This window comes from Danio aesculapii, chromosome 20 (assembly GCF_903798145.1).
Source record: "Danio aesculapii chromosome 20, fDanAes4.1, whole genome shotgun sequence".
NCBI lineage: Eukaryota > Metazoa > Chordata > Actinopteri > Cypriniformes > Danionidae > Danio > Danio aesculapii.
In genome coordinates, this window is record NC_079454.1 from 27480027 (window position 1) to 27493051 (window position 13025).

Below are 13025 nucleotides of genomic sequence, written 5' to 3' on the forward strand. Positions count from 1 at the left end.
TAGTGATGGCCCGTGAGAGACTCGTGATGTCTGTGAGAGACTAGTGATGACATGTGAGAGACTAGTGATGTCTGTGAGAGACTAGTGATGGCCCGTGAGAGACTAGTGATGGCCCGTGAGAGACTCGTGATGTCTGTGAGAGACTAGTGATGTCTGTGAGAGACTCGTGATGTCTGTGAGAGACTAGTGATGACATGTGAGAGACTAGTGATGTCTGTGAGAGACTAGTGATGGCCCGTGAGAGACTAGTGATGGCCCGTGAGAGACTCGTGATGTCTGTGAGAGACTAGTGATGTCTGTGAGAGACTAGTGATGACCCGTGAGAGACTAGTGATGACCCGTGAGAGACTAGTGATGGCCCGTGAGAGACTAGTGATGGCCCGTGAGAGACTCGTGATGTCTGTGAGAGACTAGTGATGACCCGTGAGAGACTAGTGATGACCTGTGAGAGACTAGTGATGACATGTGAGAGACTAGTGATGTCTGTGAGAGACTAGTGATGTCTGTGAGAGACTAGTGATGACATGTGAGAGACTAGTGATGACCCATGAGACTAGTGATGACATGTGAGAGATTAGTGATGTCTGTAAGAGACTAGTGATGACCTGTGAGAGACTAGTGATGACCTGTGAGAGACTAGTGATGACCTGTGAGAGACTAGTGATGTCTGTGAGAGACTAGTGATGACCCGTGAGAGACTAGTGATGACCCGTGAGAGACTAGTGATGTCTGTGAGAGACTAGTGATGACATGTGAGAGACTAGTGATGACATGTGAGAGACTAGTGATGACCTGTGAGAGACTAGTGATGACCTGTGAGAGACTAGTGATGACCTGTGAGAGACTAGTGATGACCTGTGAGAGACTAGTTATGACCTGTGAGAGAATAGTGATGACCTGTGAGAGACTAGTGATGTCTGTGAGAGACTAGTGATGACCCGTGAGAGACTAGTGATGACCCGTGATGACCCGTGAGAGACTAGTGATGACATGTGAGAGACTAGTGATGACCTGTGAGAGACTAGTGATGACCTGTGAGAGACTAGTGATGACCTGTGAGAGACTAGTGATGACCTGTGAGAGACTAGTTATGACCTGTGAGAGAATAGTGATGACCTGTGAGAGACTAGTGATGACCCGTGAGAGACTAGTGATGACCCGTGATGACCCGTGAGAGACTAGTGATGACCCGTGAGAGACTAGTGAGGACCCATGAGAGACAAGTGATGACATGTGAGAGACTAGTGATGACCCGTGAAAAACTAGTCATGACCTGTAAGAGAATAGTGAGGTCTGTGAGACACTAGTGATGTCTGTGAGAGACTAGTGATGACCAGTGAGAGACTAGTGATGACCTGTGAGAGACTAGTGATGACATGTGAGAGACTAGTGATGACCCGTGAGAGACTAGTGATGACCCGTGAGAGACTAGTGATGACCCGTGAGAAACTAGTCATGACCTGTAAGAGAATAGTGAGGTCTGTGAGAGACTAGTGATGACATGTGAGAGATTAGTGATGACCCGTGAGAGACAAGTGATGACCTGTGAGAGACTAGTGATGACCTGTGAGAGACTACTGATGACCTGTGAGAGACTAGTGATGACCCGTGAGAGACTAGTGATGACCCGTGTGAGACTAGTGAGGTCTGTGAGAGACTAGTGATGACCTGTGAGAGACTAGTGATGTCTGTGAGAGACTAGTGATGACATGTGAGAGACTAGTGATGACATGTGAGAGATTAGTGATGACCCGTGAGAGACAAGTGATGACCTGTGAGAGACTAGTGATGACCTGTGAGAGACTACTGATGACCTGTGAGAGACTAGTGATGACCTGTGAGAGACTAGTCATGTCTATGAGAAACTAGTGATGACACGTGAGAGACTAGTGATGACCCGTGTGAGACTAGTGAGGTCTGTGAGAGACTAGTGATGACCTGTGAGAGACTAGTGATGTCTGTGAGAGACTAGTGATGACATGTGAGAGACTAGTGATGACATGTGAGAGACTAGTGATGACATGTGAGAGATTAGTGATGACCCGTGAGAGACAAGTGATGACCCGTGAGAGACTAGTGATGTCTGTGAGAAACTAGTGATGACACGTGAGAGACTAGTGATGACCCGTGTGAGACTAGTGAGGTCTGTGAGAGACTAGTGATGACCCGTGAGAGACTAGTGATGACCCGTGAGAGACTAGTGATGACCTGTAAGAAACTAGTGATGACCCGTGAGAGACTAGTGATGACATGTGAGAGACTAGTGATGACCCGTGAGAGACTAGTGATGACCTGTAAGAAACTAGTGATGACCCGTGAGAGACTAGTGATGACATGTGAGAGACTAGTGATGACCCATGAGAGACTAGTGATGACCTGTAAGAAACTAGTGATGACCCGTGAGAGACTAGTGATGACATGTGAGAGACTAGTGATGTCTGTGAGAGACTAGTGATGACATGTGAGAGACTAGTGATTACCTGTGAAAGACTAGTGATGACCTGTGAGAAACTAGTGATGACCTGTGAGAGACTAGTGATGTCTGTGAGAGACTAGTGATGACACGTGAGAGACTAGTGATGACACGTGAGAGACTAGTGATGACCCGTGAGAGACTAGTGATGACCCGTGAGAGACTAGTGATGACCCGTGAGAGACTAGTGATGACCTGTGAGAGAATAGTGATGACCTGTGAGAGACTAGTGATGACATGTGAAAGACTAGTGAGACATTGTTCTATCTACTACAAAAGAGAACTTTTATTTGCAATCTTTTTTTTTTTTTGCAACAATCACTGATTTTGATTTTCTTTGTGGAGAGGATTCTGTCAGAACAGACATCAATGGACGTCACTTGTGCGAAAGTCTCCATCCCTAGTGGGCTAACTGTGGCATCAACTGTGGTCTAACTGTGGTTAACTAAGCTAAGCCAAATGGCATGAGGGGACCACTTTCAGCCCCCACTACAAATTCTGGAATCCCCTTTAACCTGAGGGGACATTAAGCCCGCAGTGACATTCAACAGAAGCAAAATGTTTTCTGCCGAGAACATAGACAGGGTGTGTATGTGAATGACAGCACAGACGCACAGGATGGTGTTTGTGGTTTTCGTCACAGGATGATGCGGGCAGTCTCAACTAGATGACATCACAGAGGAAAAGACAGACTGACAGAAGCATTTTTTTCCTTCATTCTCAATGAAAACAACCTGTTCACCTCATTGGCTGTTTTGAACAATGCTGTGTACCATATAAAACTACAAACTTGTAAATAAGCTCAAAGTGAGAACTTCACAATCTTTTGCAGAGTGTTAAAACATGGTGTCGTAAAAACTCCACAACTCTGCCTCTGTGATTGTAGCTCATTACAGTATTTGTGTAAACCTGCAAAAGTGCAGTGAGATGATGCATACCGTACACGGCTCTTCCCAACAGTCAGTGTCTTGTTTGTTGTTTTCTATTCTTTCTAAATTTAGAGTGCCTAACACCCCAGAGTAGCATCAAAGCCTGCGTGGCACCAGGTGAAAGAGTGGGTGTATTGATCTCAGGCTCTACAGCTTAAGGGAAGTTTTTAATGATTGCACCTTTCCGCTCTGTAGGCAGCGGAAAATTATCCAAAACATGTTTATGTGTTAATGTAAAGCCGTGAGCCCGTAAACAGTGGAAAACTCGAAGAAATTTTGTTTGTGTGAGCTTACACATTTTTTTCAGGATGTCCAATGCATTCCAACACAAACGCAGATATTTTTCAAATCAAGGCTGATACATATCAGAAATATATTTCTGGTAGTGAATAATTACATGAATTAAAGTTGAGAAAAAAACTGCATTCAGCACATTGCTGCAACACCTCTTATACTGCTATACTTGATAATTATTTTTTTAGCCCAAACACAGACAGACACTCAAAATCATCAGCTTATCAGACATTCCACAACCTGACAAGCACAGATCCAGAATCTACAATTAGTGAAAACAAGCTCCAGCAGAAGAGTAAGTGCAACCAATTGAGTTATATTGGTGTCGTGACCCGGATGGTAGTGATTGTTACACAGGCCATTTATTAAGACCTGTACAGTTATGCCTTACTCAAAGACCATAAAATACACAAGACATGTCACTTGTATAGATTTGAATGGGGAAAAGTGTAACGGTCAATATGTGGAATGAAGCCCCGCCTGCTGGAACAGTAGCCAATCATTGATCGCTATAGACTGACGGATGAGCTCGGACCAGACGTGTGCTTTTATGACAGTTTGGTGGTCAACAAACACACTGGAATCTCAGTGAATATTGCTTCAAAGATATGAGAAATATATCCACATAGAGCTTGAAATCTGTACTTTTGAATGAATCAAGTGCACTTGAAAACTAAAGTTTTTTGGTTTTGTAATCTCTATGAAACGAACGAGAGGTAGAGTCCGTCATCGCACATCACATGACAGCAACTACTCAATAAATCACAAACTTGTAAACGAAGAGTAGCTGTCATTTCTGGAGGAGATTCACCATCAAGACCAAGTTGTGAACTACTTCGGAAGACCAGTGCGATCAGACGATCACCATCCAGAGGATGATAATGTGTAGAACGACCATAAATGAGGTTGGTGTCGTGATCTGGTTCCTTTTGAGTGTGCATGTGGATTAGGGCAACCTAAAAATATGCAGATTTTGTTTGATTTGGATGTTTAGAAACGAAACTTATGAGACAGTTGTTTAATTTTATTGGTGATTCCAAATATGTAATGTAATCGTACGCTCGACAAACATTTTTGGAGAATTTGATAATTCCCCATTCAGATAGAATGCCCGAGAGGTGTTTCAAAGATGGCCGCAGAGTGAAATGACTTGCCTTTAAAGGGACTTCACTGGCCTTCAAGAGGTGCTCTAGCAACTGACTTTAGAGATTGTGGTCTTGTGCTCGCCTCCCATGCCAAATTAACCAACTTCCCCTTCTGAGTAGAACGGGTACAACCAGAGGGCTTAAACTGGTGCTATGATCCTAGTGGGATTAAGTGAAACAGAGATCAGCTTGCAAAATTTGTATCAGTATGCCTCAGAGGCACACTAGGCAACTAATGCTAAAGTGACCTTGCAAGTGAACCCTTTTCCCATGCAAGAGATGCTGGGTGAGCTCTTCAGTAGCTGATTTATTCTGGTCTTGACAATGCTAGTTAGTATGACTGTCTCCCATGAATCTGACTCAAACATGCAATTGTGTAAGATGTTATCATTTAAGTCACTTCATCAGGAGTGACCAACCCTGTTCCTGGAGATCTACCATGCTGCAGATTTCAGCTCCAACCCTGATCAAACACACCTCAACTAATTAATCAGCAACTGAATAGTACTTGGTAATTACACGCAGGTATATTTGATATGGGTTGAATGCTGAAATCTGCAGGAAAGTAGATCTCCAGGAACAGGGTTGAACACTTCTGCACTACATAATGGCAGAGCAACAAACAAGTTGCTTCAGGTAAGTGATTTCTATTGGAGAGGTCAATTATCTTTTGTAAAGGCTTTGTAACTTTACAGATTGCTTACTAGCATAAAAAGACTAAATGATAAAATAAAGGTTTAATAAGAAGGCATATTAACTCAGTGTCTAGTGTGTGTTCTAATCAGGTATTTCTTTAACTCTCGAGCCACTTGCCAGTTTGAGTGAAGGCCACCTCCCAGCATTAAACACTTCCTCACGGTGGCAGGGTGTGTTTCTTTCCATCTGACACCAGACAGGGTGTGTGCACGCATCAGTGGTCATAATAGAATTTTAGACGAACGACTCTTTTGATAAAAAAGAGGACACGAGTCATTTCTGAACTCAACTGTATCATCCAGAAAATGCAAAACTCTGCTAATTTCTATCCCTTTGACACATACACAAAAACAGAATCCTGGCAACTACACTAGCAAATTTCCTGCACATTAACGTTCATTAAAAACCCACTCAGTGTAAGCATACATGAATTTATTTAGGTTTGAACCAAAATTGTGATCGTTAAGGTGGATGATGAGGCAGTACAACTGGTCAAGTTAATTATTCTGAAAGACTATTTTGGTGGCACTGAGTTGGCTCTTAATAGTTTTTAAAATTGAAATGGTCTATTAGTGTTACAATGCAAAAGAGTAATTGAAATGTTGGTGTTCTGTGAAGGTTTATCGCTTTACAGGTTGAAATGAGGCAGGCTTGAAGCAATTTAGCTGCAGCTTCATACTGCTCTTAAACTTATTCAGTAGCTCCTCCAAGAGTCTGAGAAAAGAGAAAGAGATGTATGTAGAAAAGAGATATTAAAATATACTCTTATAACACAAAATATTCAATTCTAGAAATGTTCCAGGTTAAAACCACAGTTACTTTGTGTAGATGTATGATCTGATTCTGCTGATGCACTACTGGCTGGTTTAAAATCAAGCGTAATTCGTTGGCTGGATGTAAAGATCTGTTGGTCCAGCCAACCTGACAGTTATCATTTTAACTTGCCTTTGCATTTTACTAAACCTCCACAAATGTTATTATTTAAAAAATAAACACAATCACTTGAAAATTTAGAGTCAAGAGGATTGAGTTTAGAAAGAACACATTAAATTGATAGTAATAATGGTTATAATGTTGACAAAAAAAATCAAATGCTGTACTTGTAAACTTTCTATTAATCAAAAGATACTGGAAAATTTAATCAGAATATTTCCAGAAACAATAAGCAGAAAAACTATTTTCGTTTTTGCTTTCTAGAGCATCAAATCTGCATATTAAAATCATTCTTAAAGGAACACAATTAAATGGTTTTATAATCATCCTCACCATCTCTAATCGCATTTAGTATTTGTTTGAAGATTAAATAGTTTTGTGTTATCAGCGTCAAGGTTTCAGTCATGTTTGTAATTGTACTGAATTGTAACTTACTTTTTGTCAGCTCCACTCTGTAGCTGTGGCAGTGCTTCCAATGCCTGCTTAAAACTAGTGCTGAGACACAAAAGAAAAGACCACGAGCATTAACATGCTAACACTTTTCAGCTTTTCTGTTCTACTTTCTCATTACAGTCGCATGTCTTACCAGCTCTCTGATGAGAGATACGGCTCTATAGCATCTCGCAAAGCACAGATCTCCAGACGCGCCTAGGGAGAGAAATATTAAAAGGGGTGATGTGAATTTCAGCATTTTAAGATCAAATGCTTATTGTGTATGTGAAGGAGGGGTAACCTGTACCTGCAGTGCACCGTTTTTACTAAAAGAAGACACACACTGCATAAGACGACTCATTTCTTCTGCAACAGCCTCGATGATCTTTGAAAGAACACGAGAAACTAGTTCCTTGGACACTGTGAAAACCTGGGAAAAAAGCAGGAGAATACAGAAAACCTTCGACCTATGTTACAAAAAAATAAAAGAATTATTTACATTATAGAGTGTAATAAAATTAAACATTTATTTTTGTTGTACTTTTGCAGCTTAGTGAGCAAAAAGAAACTTATTTTTAAAAAAAAAACTGCGGTGTACATTTACAGTTGATTTTTATGATATTTTACACCACGCCTGATGAAAGAACTTTTCAGAAAGGATAGTTCGCATTTCCTTTAAATGCTGAAAATAGCTCTCCAGGGTTTTGAACAGAATATGTGGCATTCTTCTGAGTAAGGTCTAAAAAGTCATCTTTTACAGAAGGGTTTGTTCTCTCACCTCAGCATGAACAGAGATGATGCTGACCAAAGCCTCCTTTAAATAACTCCTCACACCTGAGTCAGAAAGAGAGAAAAAGAAATTGGAAAAGGTTGATCAATGAGTTTATTCATTCAAGACATTCAGAGAAGTTTCATGTTTGTGCATGTTTCATGTGTAGTAATTACTTAATTTGGATATTAATAAACTGATCTGGATAAAAGAACACATAGCGATCGATCTATCCATCCATCCATCCATCCATCCATACCAACCACTTAATTATGTACACCTGCATGTCCTGTTCGTTAACGCAAATTTCTTTGAATGTGGCATGGTTGGTGGTGCCAGACGGGCTGGTCAGAATATTTCAGAAACTGCTGATTTACTGGGATTTTCACGCACAACAGATGGTTTACAGAGAATGGTCCGAAAAAAAGAGAATATCCAGTGAGTGGCAGTTCTGTCGCCGCAAATGCCTTGTTGATGCCAGAGGTCAGAGGAGAATGGCCAGACTGGTTTGAGCTGATAGAAAGGCAACAGTACCTCAAATAACCACTCGTTACTACCGAGGTATGCAGAAGAGCATCTCTGAACACACAAAATGACCAACCTTGAGGCGGATGGGCTACAAGCAGCAGAAGACCACAGCGAGTGCCACTCCTGTCAGCTAAGAACAGGAAACTAAGGCTACAATTTACACAGGCTCACCAAAATTGGACAATAGAAGATTGGAAAAGCGTTGCCTGGTCTGATGAGTCTCGATTTCTGCAGGGTCAGAATTTGGTGTCAACAACATAAAAGCATGGATCCATCCTGCCTTGAATCAACAGTTCAGGCTGGTGGTGGTGGTGTAATGGTGTGGGGGATATTTTCTTGGCACACTTTGGGCCCATTAGTACCAATTGAGTTTTGTGTCAATGACACAGCCTACCTGAGTATTGTTGGTGACCATGTCCATCCCTTTATGACCACAGTGTACCCATCTTCTGATGGCTACTTTCAGCAGGATAACGCACCATGTCATAAAGCGTGAATCATCTCAGACTGGTTTCTAGAACATGATAATGAGTTCTCTGTACTCAAATGGCCTCCACAGTCACCAGATCTCAATTCTAGAGCACCTTTGGGATGTGGTGGAACAGGAGATTCGCATCATGATGTGCAGCCGACAAATCTGCAGCAACTGCGCGATGCTGTCATGACAATATGGACCAAAATCTCTGAGGAATATTTCCAGTCCCTTGTTGAATCTATGAAATGAATGATTAAGGCAGTTCTGAAGGCAAAAGAGGGTCCAACCTGGTACTAGTAAGGTGTACCTAATAAAGTGACCGGTGAGTCTGTCTGTCTGTCTGTCTGTCTGTCTGTCTGTCTGTCTGTCTGTCTATCTATCTTATTATATTAATTTTTATTGCATAATTGGCAATTATTTAATCATTTTACATTTTTAAAACAATTGTGATGCTTAGTATTTTGTGGCAATACATTATTGTTCATGATATAACCTTAAAAAGAACAGAAATGATCTCAAATAGAAATCTTTTGTACAATTATAAACATATTAACCATTAATATGGTTAAATATAACCACATTTAAAAACTCTAATGAACAGCAGTGACATCATTAGTTAAGTGCATTAACATGATAAAATAGTTGTTTATATTTCTGAGCTAAACATGTTTTTTAAATGGATCAGTGATCAGAACTAAACATGAGAAGTGTTGAAAGAAAATTGGTTGATTTTGCACAGCTCACTGAGTTCTTCATATAACGTCTCAGAAGCAGGAAATGCTCTTGCAATACCCAAATGATTAGCAGCCAATAGAATTCAAGTCTGCACCGCACAAACTAAATATACACACAGGCACACAACCATGACTGAAACTGTGACACAAAAGCAATGACAGCAGACTGAAACTGCAAAATCAAGAACAGCTAACGTGTGGATGTTTCTCTATTAGTACCATCTTTAAGGTGGTGCCCTTTCAACATTCAAACAGCAAAAGTAAACTTCTAGAAACATCCACAGAGTGCTGTCAGTATCCAGAAAACACTATACCTGTAGGAAGCAGGCAGTCTTTCCAGTCAAAATAACCTGCGTAGATGCCGGTTTCCAGAGAGCCGACTATAGGATCAGACTTCTTCTCGATGTACGACTCAAACAGATCATAATCCAGCTGTCTCAGCGCATCTATGCTGACCTGAAGAACATGTTCAGATTAACCATTGACCCTTTTCACAGATCATACAAATAACAATGCTGTAATTGTGATCTGTATTTCAGCTTATCTGGATTAAGAGTCAAATTTTTGACCTGCTGTTCAATTGTGCTGAAAATATCATCTTTTTTTGAGATTTTAAAAAGCACAAGCACATGTTTTATTTACCTTTTCCCCCAATCTGGCAACACAACTGAATGCAATTAATTGAAAACAGTGATGGTCACTAGATTTTAGCAGTCTTCACTGCAGTCCTCTGTTAAAATTACAGTGTTATACAGTCAGTATATGTTACTTCACAAAGCTGCTGGTGCTTTTTTCAGCTAGTTCATCTGTAATTAATGTCATTAATCCAAACATTAATCTTGACTATCCTCTGAATAAATCCGCTTATGCATCCATTATTGCTTTACAATAATAAGTAAACAAGAATATCATTTGAAATTACTGTTAATTTTACAAAATTCACTGTTTCAGCTTTTGCAGGACACTTCTTAAAATAATAGCAATGTAGACCGGGGTGTCAAACTCTGCCGTGCACAGTTTAGCTCCAACACACTTACCTGTTGGTTTCAAACAAGCCTGAATGACTTAAGTTTGATGAGGTTTGTTTAATTAGGGTTGGAACTAAACTGTGCAGAGCTGCGGCCCTCCAGGAACTGAGTTTGACAGGTAGCCGATGTATAATGTATGATCAATATAAGAAATTGGCAAAACAGATGAGGTAAAATAAACCCTCCCAAAGATTTAACATTCTCTTGATTGATGAAAGCACAAAAAAGCAAGCAAAATACAAACTACAACTGAAAAACATTATTATGCAGCCCTATATACTAGACTCTTTCCTGTAAGTGACACTAGAAAAACTATTAACATCACAATCAATCATCCCTCTTCACACTCTTCTTGCAGAATGAGTAGAGACCACTCATGCATGTCCATCATTCAGATGTGTGCTAAGATTTAGGGAAGTTTTCAAAAACCAGAATGGAAAGCACCATCTGAATAGGGGACAAACCTCTGGGATCTCATTAAAAGACCAGACACGATCATCTCAATTTTCTTTTCCAAATTATTTAGAAAAATTGGTCCTGTCCATGTAAAACTAATATGTTACGTTGCTATAGCGTTGTTCTTGGCTGCCAGAATGCTGCTATTTAGTGTTATTAGTGTTTTTATTTTGTAGTGTGCAGCTTTGCAGTTGCTAAAGTATGCTTAGTGCTTGTCTATGTCTACTATGCAAAAATGTTCTGATCCCTAGATATGGCACAGATTCCTCACTCAGTTTAAGTTCAACTTGATATGTACTTGCTCTTGTTGACTGAGGATGTGATACTTAAACGCAAAGACTCAAGATTTGACATGGGACTTTAATCAAAAGACTTAGTTCTGACTTGCATAAAAACTTAAGGGAAAAAGACATAAAGAATTTTTGGTAAACACATAAAATTTTCTTTTGTTTTATCATTAGACCTTATTGATTGGTCCAGAACACCCGGAAAACACATCACGTGCTGCAAGAGTTGCAAAAAACTTTTTGTTATCCACTGTCATTAACATTAAAAGCACAAGCAGGATATTTGTATTGATTAATTTCGGTTTTGTAGTCCGAAAAAATGAAAAGGCATGTGTACAGCATTGAAACAACTCCAAAGTGAGCAAATAATGACTGAAATTTCATTATCCCCATTTAGAGTAAGAGGTTTATGCAAATACTGTAATGCAACGAGATGACTTCTGATAAATGATCAATAAAAAAATGTATTTTTCATTTGTATTTAAAGGATAGCTGATTAATGAACACAAAAGAAGATATTGTGAAGAATGTTGGTAAGCTGACAGTTGAGAGTGCCTGTTGACTTGGGTGAGTAAATTTAGAGTAAGTGTAATTTTGGCGTGAACAATCACTTTATTATAAACAGGTCAGTTTGGGAACAAGCGCTAAACCTCTTCTGTGAGTAATCAAGCTCTTTAAAGTGCTCTTCTATGTGCTACAGCAAGTATTCTCATCACCACACTACATTCTCTATGATCTTCATCAAACCCATCTGCATTTACTGGAAAGGTAACCATAACCTTTCGCGAGGGCTTCACCCTCTTGGGCTGCTGAGTGAGTGAGTAGTAATGCCACCACGAAAAACCCTTGAGCTTCTACTAAGACAGAGTGAGTCATTCGAACTTCAGTAAAAACAACATCAGTGACTGAACTTGGAAACACATCTGTTAAGTTGCTTAAAACTGTGGACTGGAGTAAAAAAAGATTAGGGAAGTGTGTTTCTACCCTGATGATCTTGTCCGCCATGGTGAAGCCATTCTTCTCCAGGTGCTCTGCTAGATTGAGGAATGTGTGTCTCTCCAGATACTGACAGTTACTGAGAATGATGAGAAGACGCTGTTCCTGGAGAAAACAAAACCCACGCACATAAGAAACCAATTCATTATTAACAGTTAAGGTAATGATAAGTGGGAGGAAAAACGAGACTACATGAAAACTGACAGCTTCTCTGGATTTACTAGTCAAATGTATTTTTGTTACAGAAGAGTAATCAATAGTAATAAACAGAAGAAATCAATGTTCAGTGGAATAGCGCTTTTAATAAAAACATATGTTAATCTGCTCAATCTTCTCGTTTTCGGAAGAAGAAAAAAATCTAAATGACAATATTTTATGAGAAATTTGGAAGAATGCATTAAACACATATTAACATTTGACTTAAGCACATATCTAATAAATCCAGAGAAACTAAGAATTTTCAAGTGGTACTTAAAAACTTTATTTTTTCCATTGATTTATAATGAATAATATACTATATACTGTAGGAGTCAACATTTGAACTGGATCAAATAAAATAATCAAAATTGTTCTCAAAGAATGGGTGTTATTCAAAACATTTATGCAATTTTATAAACTTTTTTCGATCCACTTCAAATGTTGACTACTGTAATTTTTAATGATTATTTTTTACTTTTAAATTGAGTGTATAGACCCTTTACACATTTGGGTTTCTCAGTAGCGGAAGGCGTCATAATTGGGTAAACTTAAGCATAATTGGGTGAGCGTAGTGAATGGAAGAGTACAACAAATAATACGTTTACAATCCTATTTGCTGAAATAATAAAAGAAAAACTCCACGATGGTGTTG

At 39.6% G+C, this 13025-nt stretch overlaps 1 protein-coding gene across 1 annotated transcript in view; it reads right to left on the minus strand.

Annotated features, from left to right (window-relative positions):
- Window positions 1-5954: 5954 nt before the first annotated feature.
- Window positions 5955-13025, minus strand: part of exoc2 (exocyst complex component 2) — a 47392-nt gene continuing 40321 nt past the window's right edge. The window contains exons 22-28 of the mRNA XM_056481378.1: window positions 12164-12280; window positions 9723-9864; window positions 7681-7736; window positions 7210-7332; window positions 7057-7118; window positions 6906-6965; window positions 5955-6251 (exon numbers count right to left, since the gene is read on the minus strand). Coding sequence (XP_056337353.1) covers window positions 6158-6251; window positions 6906-6965; window positions 7057-7118; window positions 7210-7332; window positions 7681-7736; window positions 9723-9864; window positions 12164-12280 — 654 coding nt within the window. The 3' untranslated portion in view covers window positions 5955-6157. The remainder of the gene's footprint in view (window positions 6252-6905; window positions 6966-7056; window positions 7119-7209; window positions 7333-7680; window positions 7737-9722; window positions 9865-12163; window positions 12281-13025) is intronic.